Here is a 15,131-nt window from a genome sequence, read left to right on the forward strand (position 1 = left end):
AGAATGCAGTTGATTACAATTAATATTGCTATTGCTAAGCACATTGATTTGTGCTTTAAATTGTAAGCTGCCCTGAGTCTTTGGAGAAGGGCGGGATATAAATGGGATTAAAAAAAATATTTAAATAACATTTGAGAAAGTATCCCTGTATTTGTATTAGGTGTAATAGGTCGATATGATGTATTTATATACACAAATGCTGTGTATATAAAGAAATTACTGTGTTTTTAAGATACCATGGGTATTTGTCCCAACTAGTCACTGAAAATATTTGAATAATAATATTGTTTGCTGTTGGAGTGAGATGTAGATTTCCCACAAAACAACAATCAGGATATTTTCATTTTACTGAGATTATTTTGTCTTGGGGGGAAAAATGAACTAATTTAAAAAATACATACTAACATGCATTTTTGTTTGCAACAGTTATGCCATTATTATGTGGGAAGTGATGTCAAGAAAAAAACCATTTGAAGGTCAGATTTTTGTCTTTGTCTAATTCTGTTAAAGAATAGCTGAGATAGACTAACCTGTTAAGATTAATGTAAGATTAATGTAAACAGTATTTTTTTAAAAGGCCATTGTTTCCCCTTTGTCTTAAGCTTGCATTGTATTGTACTATTGTATTGTAGTAAAATACCATGTATTGCAGAATATTGGTAGGAAGGGGAGGTGATATATTTTGCATTTAACATTTTCAAATTAGGTTTAGATCACAATATAATATAATTTAAAATTTACTATTTATGTTCCAATTTCTAGAATTGGAAGAAATGCACATATATTTCTAACACATGCGTGTATTGACTTTTGCAGATGTTATACATCACTTGCAAATTATGTTTAGCATGTCACAAGGGAAGCGTCCAGATGTTGGGGAAGAAACTTTGCCCCTTGATATTCCTTACCGAGAATTGATGGTGTCTTTAATGGAATCTGCTTGGGCACCCAATCCAGAGGAAAGGCCATCTTTTTCAAGTGAGTTTCTCTTTTGCTCTGTATGATAGGTAACAGCAGCTCTGGCTACACTCTGGTGTTGGATATTTGTTGCACCCTCTGAACTACTTCTCTTCCACATCAACTATTGAAATGAGGAAAGGCCACACTGGAATACAATGTTCAAGACTATTCAACGGCTGAAAGCATGTCAAGGATTACTTGAGATTGCTTTATTTGTATATTAAAGTTATTAAGTATAATTTGCATTGGCCTTCAAGCTTTATTTTACCATTATAAAATTAGGGCTACCTACTAGGTGGGTCTTACCCATCACCACAAGTTAGCTGGATTCAATGGGTAAAGATACTTTGGAGCAGGCATAGTGTACTAGTAAAGAACTTATTAAAAATATTTTATTAAAACTTTTTTTTACATATGTAAAAAATACATATTAAGGAATTGTGGGCCAATGCTTGGTCCATGACCAATGAATTTGAAGCACCTTTTCCCCTTAAAAATTGTAATCTTGTACAGGTCTGTTGACTAAGGAGAATATACACCTAATAGATAACCCTATATTTATTTTGTGATTCAGTTGCAGTGGAAAGTTTTGAGTATCTGTTCACTGAAGGTTGCTCAGTCAAGCAGTTCTTGTGCCTTTTAAAACTCCTTGTCAGGATATGGTTACTCTTTTTCCCATTTTACAGCTGAATTTCAAAACTGAAACAGTTGCTAGAAATGAAGGAATAAAAATGGTAATTCTCCAAGCAAGTGAGCTTGAGTGAAGCACCTCTTCTTGAACCACTAAAGCAGTCAATACTTAGCAAGTCTCATGTGGCTTCTGTGGCTAAACTGCCCTGCTATGCAGAACTGAGATAGAAAGTCTATGAGTAATTTTATGATGCATATATTACTCTTATTTGTAAAATGTTTAGTGCTTTAGGACCATCTAGATAGTAACACAACTATCCAATAATATCAGATACATTTGTACTAATCAGATATCTGGTATTTGGATTCAGGAAGCTATTGATGTTACAACTAATACTATATTATTCTAGTCAATTGATATAAATATTCTAATATTTAAATTTAAACAGGGTGAATGCAGAGAAAAAAGTCTGGTTGCCTTCGTAGGTACAGGTAATTCTCAACATACGACTATAATGGAGCCTGCTTATTGCAGTGATATATCTTAATGGTCATAAAAATAGTTGTTCATGTGACTGACCCCATTTTATGGCTTTTTTTTGCTGTAGCAGCACAGTCATTAAGGAATCAAAGGCTCGCTATGAGTGAAGTTTTGCCAAAATCTGGAAGCAAATTCCAGTTTTCAGCAAAACCATGGTAATATGCTATGATAATGACCGTAAAATGCAACCCTGTTGTTGAGCACTCAAAGTTCAATCATATGACTAACACGTCACATCCAGGTCTTGGACCCCCTTTTTCATGTCGGTCATAACTTCAACAGTTGCTAAGCAACTGGTGGTAAATTGAGGACCACTTATATTCATGTATTTTATATTGGCATACAAATTAGAAAAGTTAAGTGTCAGTATTCTAGACTTAGAAAAATCTAGAACAATTTTTATATTAATATTCAGTTTTTCTCACTTTTCGATATATATATATTTTGCTATTTATGCCCTTAAAGATTGGCTTTTCTTGACAAAAAAGCGGCACATAATAAACAAATGTTTTCAGTGTATTAGAAAGTTTCTCACATCCTCCAGCCATTCACCTACATATGTATAGGAGTTCCAAATAGATGAAGAATGGAACTCTGATTTTCTTCTCTTCCCAATTTTCATGCATTTAGCTGAAGGAGAGGCTTTCTGCAATTGGATGAACCAAAATAGAGCTGTCTGTAGGATCTGGGATCTTGATTTTTTTTATGCTGTACACCTGTGTTTGAATGGAAGCGTTGTTTCTGTATTGTAGCCTGATCTCTATCCAATTTTGGAATGACTGAAGAGAGTGAACATGTCAATATTATTCTTCCTATAGGTCGTAGCATACTATTTTACCTAAGGCCATCTAATGTGTTTGTTGCACGCAAATTCTTAACCCTGATATTTCCTGGTTCCTGTTCTGGCGGTCAGACAGCACTCAGCAAACAATGCATGCCAGTTATTCTCTACCGAAATGCACTCAAAATTATATCATATACTGCATAGATTGTGTTCATTCAGTATTTCTTTTTCTCTTCATTAAGAGAAACTGGCCTTAGGGAGTATGTTTTAAAATATTTTTCAGGAATGTAATTTCCATAATTTAAATGTTCTATTAAGAGACCTAATGGTGACTGTCTTTGTTTAGGGTGCTTAATAGATCTAGAATCTGTGATGAGGACATTTGAAGAGATACCTATGCTTGAAGCAGTAATAGAGATAAAGAGGGCCAAAGTAAGTGCTCATATTATAATCTGTTATGAATAGAAGTTATTCCCAATAAGAAACTGGACATCCATATAGCTGAAGCTAGACTTCTCATACTATTAATCATATACAGAATGTTCACTTTCCCAGGCTGAGTTATGCTAAGATATACTGTATGGGGTCTTATGGGATCATAAGTCCATTGAGATATATGTAATCAGAAAACTGCCCTGTTCGGATGCCTGATCATAGATAGAACTGTAAGCATGGTTAGCTAAAGGGATATCCTGTCCATTTATTTGTGTATTGTTTATTTTTATTATTATAGTTTAATATATTTATATAATATAAACATAAATTATAATTTGTTTATTGTTTATAGAATAAATTTATTTATTGCTGTGTTAAACAATAAAAATCTTTGCAAGCAGTTGGCTGTAGGTAAGGACAGTCCCAAATTGTGCTGTTTCTCAGATGAGAACTCTTAGGTATTTTATCTTATAATTATGCTTTGATTTCATAACACCATTTTGTTTTATGCCAATATCTCTTTCAGGCACAATATGAGTGGACATGCATTCATTTGCCTAACAAGATAGCCAGTGATGAATCAATATCTTTAAATATACCACTGAACACTAGTATACAAGAGGTAAAACATTTTTTCTATTATTAACATAAACACCTTAATATTCTTAAGACTGTTTTTTGCCAAAGATCAGTTGTTGGTTTTGTAGAGAGTCAGAGAGAATGCATAAGATTATTTCATTTGTAAACTATATTGGGTTGGAAGTTGGAACACATTAAGTCTCATCCAGTGATGCAAAGATTTATGGTGAGCTAAACAATGAGCTCTCTGCCAAGGATAAACATACAGCATTTTTCACCATTGCAGACCTGTTCTTTCAGGGGATAGCTAACAATTTTATACTATGCTAATCATAGGCACCCCTATAAATTAGCATATTCATATATCCACTCAAGGCAGAAAATAAACTGATGAATGACGAATGACAAACATGGATAATTACTGATTCCTGCTTACCATACTATGATACAGGGGGACACCTGCTCCATGTTTGAATGCCACAGAATAGGTATGAATTTTTAAAAGAATAGCTTCCAAAGGGTGAAACTGAAATAGCATGTAGGGACAGAGAGGTGTCATGTTTTCGGACCACTGTTGTCTTCCTTGAAATAAATAGATCTTCCAGCACTTATAATTCAGTATCATTTCAGAAACCATATAATATTTGCATGAATAATACATTGCTCTGTTGAAGACAGTGAAAGATATCTAACATTTAGGGTCATTTCAGTCACCCAGTAGCTGATATTCTCTGTGCTATTTAAGCCCTAGCATCTCTAAAAAGGGCTCGTCCTTGAAAGATCAGATAGCCAAAAACATTTTTATGTTTGTTTTTCTTTGGGAAGTGGGTGGGCAGAGAAACTTTACACCATTATCAAGTGATTTTAGGCTGCCTCCTGCTACATTACCTGTCTAATTTAGGACAGATAGTACAATGGGAATTTGCACCACGTTTAAGATATAGCATCCTTCCCACAGGTTCTTAAAAGGAAGAAAAAAATGGCTTTCCCCATTGGGGAAATCACTTGAATTCATTCACAGAGAAACACCACAGACATTTGGAAAAGAGCAAATAACTGTGTAAAAAGGTGATATAATTTCACCTCACTTTTTGATCATACTAGGGATCAACCTTTAATTTCAACCTGAATTTGATGAATATCCCTGTAGAATCGGAGAATAGACACAATGAATTGATTTAATGGCAATAACAGTGGTAGAGAATCTGTGCAGTTATTAATGTTGTATTAAGCCTAGAAATCTTGGGTTCAAGTGCACTATTGGCCATGGAAGTTTTCCCGGGTGACTTTGGGCTAATCACATTCTCTCAGTGATATGTTCCTTACAGAGTTGTCATTAATTAAAAGTATAGACATAATTTATGTCATTTTGTTATTAATAAAATGACAAAAAATAAAAGAACATTGGTAATTTTTATGAGGAAATTGGCAAGTGACAGTGCTCTTTTACAGTATTATGGGGGGGGGTGTTTCATTATTTAAGGCTGAGAATATGTTGTCCCTTGATGAAGAGCCATATGCAACAATTGTACAATGAATTTAGCTTTAGTTTTCACCAAAAAAACTTTGCAATACCTTTGCTACATTCTAAATGAACTACAATACAGCTGTGGCAATTAGTGATTGTGTGTAGTATTTATAACCAACAATTTTGGTATGAATGCAACATTTTAAAATAGCTTTCCTGACACCCTCAGACAGATTAGAATTTAGCTATACTGATTATAAATTCTGAAAGAATCAACCCAAACAAATTGGAAAGCCATAAGTATGAGTAAAATTATTCTAGATGCCCTCAGACCTCAATATAAAGTAGAATTAATGGCATTAAGGGTACCATTGAGAAATCTGCAATGCTATTTCTGTTCAGAAATATCTCCTACTAGAACTAGATTCATACTGCAAAACAAAAATGTGCAGAGAACAAAAACAAGATGTTTCATTTATGTGGGGCACATGGAGTCAAGCCATTACTTCATGTACCTCAGGCATGCCCAGCCCATGGGCCATATGTGGCTCTGAACAGCTAGTACTGCGGCCCCTTTATGAGTTTAAAGATTAAATTAATCCCGTGTTGAAACAAAATTGATACTATATAGAATTTTATAGTAAGTTTTTCTTTTTTGTGTGTGCTTATTTTAATTACTGATATGTAAATAGGAATTTAAAAACAATCACTAGTGCATTTTGTGGTCATTGTATTTGCTAAATTTTACCAATAAAAAAATTAAACCAAAAATCTTTGTTCCATGTGATTCTGTCCATTCCAGAATTCCTGTTCATCCCAAGATGATCAATCTTATCCATCAAGTGTTCCCCAGAATATATCAAAACCATGCAACCTCCTTTCATATGGTATGTCCTCTGCACACAATTGAAGTTTACTATTGGCAATTACATAATCCTCTTATGGATACCAATAAAGGAGAATATTTGCAGCATAGGTTTGAAATGAGGCATCCTTTGTGCTCTTTGAGCTTGATTGTTTTCTTAAAGATGTTTCATTACCCAAAGTAGGCAACTTTATCAGTGTTAGAGTCATCAGACTAGCACTGATGATATTACTTAGTTGGGGTAAGGAAACATCTGCAAGAAAATAACCAAGCTCAGAGAGCACTAAGGACCCCTCACCTCTCATGGATACAGCATAACTAGATAGTGTCTCTCTGGTTCACAGAATGTTAATAATAAATTGAACCAAAACAGAGAGTTGAACAGATGGCATCCTATCCAGGATAAGATTTTAGATTGAAGACTAGTACAGGTAGTCTTTGACTCATAACAGTTCATTTAGTGAGCTTTCAAAGTTACAATGCCATTGGAAAAAGTGACTTTATGACCATTTTTCACACTTATGACCATTGCAGCATTCTCCATGGTCATGTGATTAAAATTGAGACACTTAGCAACTTACTCATATTTCTAATGGTTGCAGTGTTCTGGGATCACGTGATCAGCTTTTTTAGAAGAGCCTTGGTGGAGCAGTGGGCTAATGCCTCCTTAAGTAACACAGCTGCCTGCAATTAGTGCAGGTTCGAGTCCCACCAGGCTCAAGGTTGACTCAGCCTTCCATCCTTCCGAGGTAGGTAAAATGAGGACCCAGATTGTTGGGGGCAATAAGCTGACTTTGTAAAAATGCCGCTTGGGTGGGGCTGAAAGCCCTAATAAGCAGGCATATACATAGAATGAAGATTATTGCTAAGCACATTGATTTGTGCTTCTTAGATTGCAAGCCGCCCTGAGTCTTCGGAGAAGGGCGGGATATAAATGGGATAAAAAAAACCTGTCTGACAAGCAAATTCAATGGGGAAACTAGATTCACTTAACAACTGTGCTACTAATTTAACACCTGCAGTGATTCACTTAACAACTATAACAAGAAAGGTCATAAAATGGGGCAAAATTCACTTAACAAATGTCTCACTTAGCAAAAGAAATTTTGGGTTCAATTGTGGTCGTAAGTCGAGGACTACCTGTATTCTACAATAATCAGTATCAGTAAACAATATTATTTTTAAAGTATTATGTGGGTAAATATATTGATTCCAACTATATTGTTTTAAATAAAGATCAAATTGTGTAATAAAAGATAGTTTTACCCTAGATCTGTAGATTTAAAAATAAGTTCAGTCTCACTATGCCAAGATACAACATTTAGTTGTTAGCAAAAAAAAATGGTTGCAACTATAAATATCAATCACTTTATGTTTAACATTTCATTGTGGCCTTGATCTCTCTGCTTTCTTTTTTTCCAATCCATTTGTCTTTCCTTCTAGTATATCCTGCCTTTCTGATTTGTGAATTTGATTGCAGGGCCATTCTTTTAAGAGGCAGCAAGTATCTGTACTAACCTGGTACTCCTAGACCCATTGGGCTGCAGCAGGTCTCATCTCTGAACAGCACTGCCAACTGTACTACCAACAGCCATATTGTACAATGCAACACATTTGGAAGATACCAGATTATGTTTCAGAAGAACAAAAGTGCTTTTAGGTTGATAGAAAATAATGTTTGATGTTATCCATTAGGATAATGAGAGAAATCAGTCTACTGGTTATGTTTGCAGCCTGGCTGGGATGTTAAGTAATTTGTAGGTAAATGGCAGAGTAGTTCTGGGTTTATTTTGTGCATTGTTTTTATTTTTACTCTTTTTTAAATTAAATTAATAAGATGCTTTTTTTCTTTTGTGATAGTTAAGGATGAACCACACTCGCTGCTCAGTTATGTTCCACACTCACAGAGTACTCAGTCTTACGTATCTCAACAAAGTTCTTCATCTAACACAGATAGTTCTAATTCGTCAAATTCCACACCGGGCTTGCTGCAGCTATCGGGAGCTGATCCAGGTATGCAGCTGAGAGTTTTGAATCCTACTCATGATCAGCTTGTTTTATTATATAAATGGATCAGATCTCTAGAGTAACACAGTTTCTACAGGTGTGCATGCATTATTCTCTTTTACACATTTGTGAGAGTTACTTTATGGGGGAATTTATAAAAAGAAAACTTAAAACTATTTTTTTCTTGGTAGCACTGCACATACTGTCTATCACAAGGATCGATCAGAAATAGAATTCTTCAGATAGTAGTATACTGGAACTATTAAATCATTTTATGGCTTCAGCTCATACACAGTTTACAAGTATAGAAGAAAGTGGAAACTATAGAGAAGGTAGAACTTTTGAACAGAATCTACATGTCGCTCAAGAGTTTGTGATTGTTTTAAACAATGAGGATTATAATTAATGTTCTGATATCTTGATTTACAACATTAAATAACATTAAAAATGTGTTCCTTAAAAGGGTATTTAGAACAAAATGAGTAGAATAAAAAATGAAGTGAACATCTAAAAGAAACATAACATCTAAAAGAAACATAACAAATGCGTTGTACAAAACATTTGGGGTACATGTACAGAAGACACTTGTTTCTGGAAAGTGTGGACATATTTCTGCCGGGATCGTCTGTTTCGTGTTGGAGATGACTTCAAAGTGTGGGACACACTATCTGCTTAATAACTCGGAAGAACAATCTCCAAATGCTTTAAGTGTCCCTAATATTTAGGTAAAACGTTAGTCTAAAGTTTGGGATTTTCACACTGCAACAATATGTATGGTCTATCTTACTTTCACCTTCAAGTGCATTTGATCATAACTGGCCATCGTCTTTATCTAACAAAAGCAATGGCTATGTCTCCAGATGTGATAAAGTGGTAGATAACATAATTAAGGAGGTGCTGAGGTGCTGAAGGAAGAGCTAGTATGTAGTGAATAATGGGAGAATACAACTTTTATTTTAATAAGGGTGAAAGGACATATGGTAGTTTTGAAGTATCATACTGTTATCTAAAAAATATATAAAAATATGTTATTTTCTCTTAAGTTGCTCTGTGTAGATTGATGTTATTTTTCTTTTAGGACTGAGTCAGATTTTGTTGTTTCTTTCCTTCTCTGTATTAGACTTTATATTGAGGACTATGCAATCACAAGACTTCGCTGTAGCTCAGCATTGGATCCAAACTAAAAGAGAGGATATTGTCCATCAGATGACTGACACTTGCATTAACCAGTGTTTAGATGCCCTTCTTTCCAGGGATTTAATCATGAAAGAGGATTATGAACTTGTTAACACCAAACCTACAAGGACCTCAAGAGTCAGGCAACTGCTTGATACTACTGACAGTCAAGGAGAAGACGTGGCTAGAATCATAGTGCAAAAACTGAAAGATAACAAACAGATGGGGCTTCAGCCTTACCCAAATATACCTCCTGCATCCAGGAGCACTTCTTTGCATCTATAAATGAGGACTTGCAGTGTGGATTCCTATTTCTGAAGTACCTCTTTATGTTTGTGCTAAATGGCTACAAACTGAGGTTCTTAGTTTGCTGGCTGAGGGAGAGGGCATCTGGCAAATGGAAGTATTACAGTGTCCTTACCATTTTTAAAAAGAACAACACACTTGGACTTTCCTCACTGAATAAATTTGTATTTTGTGGAATTATTAAAAAGAAAATATGAAATATATAAAGAATACAAAATAATAGGCAACTCAAAAGGGTTTTCTGTCTTTTGAAGCATTCTGTCAGTCAAACCTGCCTTTAAGTAGGGAAGGGTTACCGGGTTAGAGTGTTAGTACAATAGTTCTAAAACACCACTCTTTATAAAGTCTTTTACATGAATAGGAACCACTTCTACATGGATTTCCTTTTCTTTAATCATGTGCTTTGAGGCAAAAAACACATACCCTATTTGGCTATGCCAAACATTGTCCAGATATAATGAGACAAACCCCAGATGTATTTTGGAATGCATACGCTACCGCTTTGCAGCTTTGTAAAATAGGGAAAAAAGTGGTCTGTAAGTTGTTATTGAAAGCAACATGTTCTCTGTTAATAATCTTTAAAGAATATCTCGAGTCCAGATTTGCAGGATGTAAGACATTAATCCCCCAAAGAGTAGAGTGTTGTTCAAATGGATTGTATTGGATTTTAGGAAAAATCTATACTGTTTTCATAGAGGCCCCATTGATTATAGCTCAAATTGTTCATGAATACTTTGCTAAGATGGAAATAGGCCTGCAGCAATCCATGTTCAGTGTGCCTTAACTCAAAAGTAGGTGTGGCAAGGTGGATATAACAACCACTTCTGAAGAGGAAACTCTTTAAAGACATTGAAGAACTGAAGAGAACCTGACAAGCATGAATGAGGTTTTGCCTCACAATGCCTGCCTCTTTACAAAATGAAGTTGCACTCCATACTCTAGTAGTCTAATTCTGTTTAGATATATGGGGAGGAGAATGGCATCTTCTAAAAAGATGAAATGATCCTTCAAGTAGTCCACCAATAGCATATAAAATAAGTACGAATCATATAAAACCAGTCTGGTGTCGAGCTAGAAAACGGAAGAGTGGATATGTAGACCAGTTGTAGTTCTTTAGGCACGGAACCAACTGGGTGAATAGCAATCCACTTCTGAAATCCTATCAATAAAACTACAGAGACCTGTCTAGGTAGTTGCCAGGATTCAAAGCTGACTTGAAGAGACAAAAAATAAATCATAGAATTAATTCCTGAATTACTACTGTATCTATCATTATGAACAAATGCCTTTGAAGCTCTTCCAGTTAAACCACCAAGGATTATGCTGACTATAGTTTGGTGGAATAGAGGAGCTGTGGCAGGAGAGAGACTACGTAATGTTCTTTAGAAGCCAAATAATAAGTTTTTTAAAAACTTAATATAATTTTAATTCACATGTGACTGGTAGGATTCAGACAGTTCTCTATAAAAATGCAAATTATGGTTGGAAAGATTTAGTGATATAGCTGAAAATTATTCTCATTCAGAATGTTCTAGGTTCAATCCTTAGTATTATCAGTTAAATTAAAAAGTTGAGATAGTAGCTAATAGGAAAAATCTCTTCCAGGAGTTGCCATTAGGAAGAATAGACCATTGAGGACCGCTATTGATTGAGCTTTTCAAGCCCAATTAGTAGATAAAAGCTGTCCTTTTATGTTACAAAGATTATTTTGCTTTTGACTTAAACTTTTCATTGTTCATTTATTTGTATCTGAAAGAGTAATGGGTAGCCCAGCATTGGTTAAATGTAACAAAATTCATTGCATGTGTTGGTGGCAATTGCCAGATTTCTACTTACATATGTTCTGTTCAGAATTCTAATGTGTGTTGTCTAGATCTGGGATAGTTCTGTCAGGCCTGGCTTTTTTTCTTGATGGGCAGCTGTTCTTACCTCAGCTTTTCCCAAAGCTCACTGCTGTGATGAGTCTGACATGATTTAGTTAGAGCCTGCCACCTTTTACTTTTCCAGAATTTCTATAATGATAAGGAAAAAAATCCTGATTCCTAAGATCTGTGCATAATGGAAAATTAACCTGCTGAAGTTGTGGACTCTCTTATGTCTGGAAGTTTTTAAGAAGAAGGTGGACTGCCACCTCTCAAGGATGGTTTAATTGTTTTATTTTGTTTTTACGCATTGCAGAAGGTTGAACTAAATGATTCATGTAGTGCCTTCCAATTCCATAATTCTGTTTCTATACATCTAGAAGGTGCTCAGTTTGAATATTGCTGCATATAGATTATTAATAGTGTTAGGAAGCCAAAAGTCCTCTCAATTTTGTCTGATTGATTGATTGATTATGTATCATCACGTCAGTGTTGACTTTTGGTGACCACATTGGTGATTTTTCCCCCAACTCCCTAACCTGGTCCTTTACGTCTTGTCTTCCAATGGTATTGTCATCACCACTGTAATTGAGTCCTCATCTTCTGTTTCTTTAAACTTTTCCCTGCTTTAGAGTCTTTTCTAGAGAGTTAGATCCTTCAGAGTCTGAAGTAGGATAATTTTAGCCATGTCATTTATGTTTTGAGTGAAAAGTCTGGACTATTTTGTTCAATGATCTTTTTTTTTCCCCTCTTGGCTGTGCATTGGGTTCTCAGCAGTCTTCTACATCAAAGTTCAAAAGCATCAGTCAGTTTCCCATTTCTTCAAAGTCCATTCCTTATTGTCTGCAATATTGAGGACACATATGGGATATTTTCATAAATGCATTGGTGTACAACTTGAGGTTCTGGGTTTCATGTACTCCACTAAAGTCTATGATGAAATTACTGAATATACATAGAGTGATAATCAGTATTTAATTTTATTACATTTATATTCATCATTGAACTAAGCCTTTCATCACTGAAAAATCTTTGGCTCAAAAGGGGTGATGTGTCTTGTTGCAAAATATGAAAATTTACCCTTAAGAATGATGGCTTTTGATGGATTATACGTGTACCCTGTTTGAGATTTCGCATTTAATGTTCAGCTAATGCCTGTTTGCTGCTAATGAAGATAAGACTTCATCATCTACTTTGTTACACCCTTGGTTTAACTAAACTATTCATTTCCCCCTGAATTGGGAAAAGTTCTTCAATTAGGTGTGGTTGCTCAAGGCACTGCTATTTAATGGAGCCTGGTATTTTCTCTATGTCAACCACATACTGTATTGCTGAGATATTCCTGCCTTAAATACCGTCATCATCTAGATAAAAGTGGGCCACGCTCTTGGCCTGTTTCTGGTGCTTTCTTCTTTTGTCAATAATATTGCTATCACTTTCCCCTGTTATTCACAGTGTACATGAACTGCCATTGGCAAATGTGAGTAGAGCATATATGATTTGCCAGCCAATGAAACTAAGCACCAGCTTTCTGAAAAACATTGAGCTAAAGGATCTGATCCAACAAATCATTACTACCAGTGGAACTCCCTAGCTTCATATAACAAGATGGAAACTAATCAAGGAGAAAACCAACCTAGATCTAAGAAGAAATTTCCTGCCAGAGGACAATAAATCAGTAGAATGGCTTGCTTCCAGAAGTTGTGGGTGCTCCAACTTTGGAGGTTTTAAAGAAGAGGTTGGACAACCATTTGTCTGAAATGGTATAGGTTTCCTGCTTGAGTAGGGGGTGGACTAGAAGACCTCCAAAGTCCCTTCCAACTCTGTTAGTCTCTTCTGTTACAAACTTTTCATCTAATTCCTTGAAACAAAGATGTACCAAGCCAGGCTGAAGAATGCCCCAATTTTTTCAGTCTGGCAGCCTGCCGATATGAACTTTAGCACTAGTATTTTGTTACAGAATCAGAGCGCAGAGAAGAGTCAAATAGGGTAATGGTAATGGATTTAATGTCAGTGTCAAACACTTCATGTTAAGTGCCACGAAAAAGTCAGATAACAAATATATGTACAGTTTGACATACTCGTAACTTCTCAAAGTTCGCAGTTTAAAAAAAATGGCCACTGATGTGTTCTAGCCATTGGCTTATTTTGGAAGAAAGAAGATCACAATTGTTTCTGAAGTATATTTTTAGCCTAGGAGAGTAGCATAATCCTCAGAAGCAGAGGACCAGCCAACTAGTGTGACGCAGAGGCTGGTTCAAGTACAGGTACTCCTCAACTTGCACTAAACAGTTTGTTTAGTGACCAAAGTCACCATGGCATTTAAAAAAGTGATTTATGACTGTTTCTCACAAAACTATTGTAGCAGCCCCATGGTCATGTCATCAAAATTCAAATGCTTGGCAACTGGCTCATATTTATGATGGTTGCAGTGTCCTGGGATCATGTGATCAATCACCTTTTGCAAAGTCAACGGGGATTCATTTAATAACTGGGTTACTAACTTAACAACTGCAATAATTCACTTAATAACTGGCAAGGAAAGTCATACAATGGGCAAAACTCAAATGCTTCACTTAGCAACATAAATTTTGGGCTCAATTGTCATAAGTTGAGGGCTAGCTGTAATGCATTAAACAGAACAGTCTTGATTGTGTGGAAGCTTTATTGTTCATTGCATGTCATAAGGCAAAGATATTCTCTGAAGAGGTAAAGTACATGAGGAAGTTACAAGCTAAGATCAAAGCATTGTTTGAAGCAGAGAATTACAACTGTTTAATGGGATCAGAAAGATAAAGCTTTGAAGCCTGTACCTGAATTGTACTTACCAAAGAAAGAATGAGGTTACACTTTGAACCACCGGTCACAGCTATGCAGTTATCTGGGTTGTTATTCTTCTTACATGGTTTGCAAGCTGAAGTGTTCCAGAAAAAGAAAGTCTTGATCTGGATTGAAACAATTGGGAAAGGGGGGGAAAACAGAAGAAATAGCCAAAACCAACAATGCCTTTGTTAATTTTGTTCCAGTATTTTGATCCAGCATATTACTTCTTTCTTTATTTTAATTTCTATCCACATTAAAATGTGATAAAAGAAAGCATGTCTATGTTACTTTTTGTACCTCTGATTACTTTTGTACTTTCGATTACTCAGAAATATTGTGCATGTTTACTGTATGCACATAAGTATGCCCATTATTGTATACTATAATACAGCAAAATTTAGAAGACTAACAGTTTGACATCTGCAGCCTTTTGTGACCTAAATGGAAAGTAAATGTTTCTTGAGGAAAGTCACGCTTCCTCCTCTTGCCCTACTCTGAAATGGAGAGGGGGAGCATAAAGAATTCTGCAGCATGGAAAATTGGGAGTACTGGGGTGTGGATAGAAAAATCTGTGCACAGTTCTACCTAATCCTGCATTCACCAGGATCTGAGGGTTTTTTGTCTTTTTAAGTTGGCGGGCATGAAGCCATCTTATTTTCAGTGTAAAAAGTTCTGCAAATTCTAGGATGTGTTAT

General features: G+C 35.5%; 1 protein-coding gene across 2 annotated transcripts in view; it reads left to right on the forward strand.

Moving 5' to 3' along the window:
* The window catches only part of RIPK2 (receptor interacting serine/threonine kinase 2), a 35,784-nt gene extending 25,308 nt beyond the window's left edge, over nt 1–10,476 (forward strand). The window contains exons 5-11 of one of the 2 annotated variants that reach the window (XM_081323513.1): nt 427–476; nt 817–978; nt 3,262–3,347; nt 3,877–3,972; nt 6,200–6,284; nt 8,123–8,366; nt 8,461–8,988. In XM_081323513.1, coding sequence (XP_081179639.1) covers nt 427–476; nt 817–978; nt 3,262–3,347; nt 3,877–3,972; nt 6,200–6,284; nt 8,123–8,352 — 709 coding nt within the window. In that variant the 3' untranslated portion in view covers nt 8,353–8,366; nt 8,461–8,988. Of the gene's footprint in view, nt 1–426; nt 477–816; nt 979–3,261; nt 3,348–3,876; nt 3,973–6,199; nt 6,285–8,122; nt 8,367–8,460; nt 8,989–9,389 lie in introns of those variants that run through there. The other variant, XM_081323512.1, reaches the window with a different exon arrangement.
* The last annotated feature ends 4,655 nt before the right edge of the window (nt 10,477–15,131 follow it).

Source organism: Vipera berus (genome assembly GCF_964194415.1).
Source record: "Vipera berus genome assembly, chromosome: 3".
NCBI lineage: Eukaryota > Metazoa > Chordata > Lepidosauria > Squamata > Viperidae > Vipera > Vipera berus.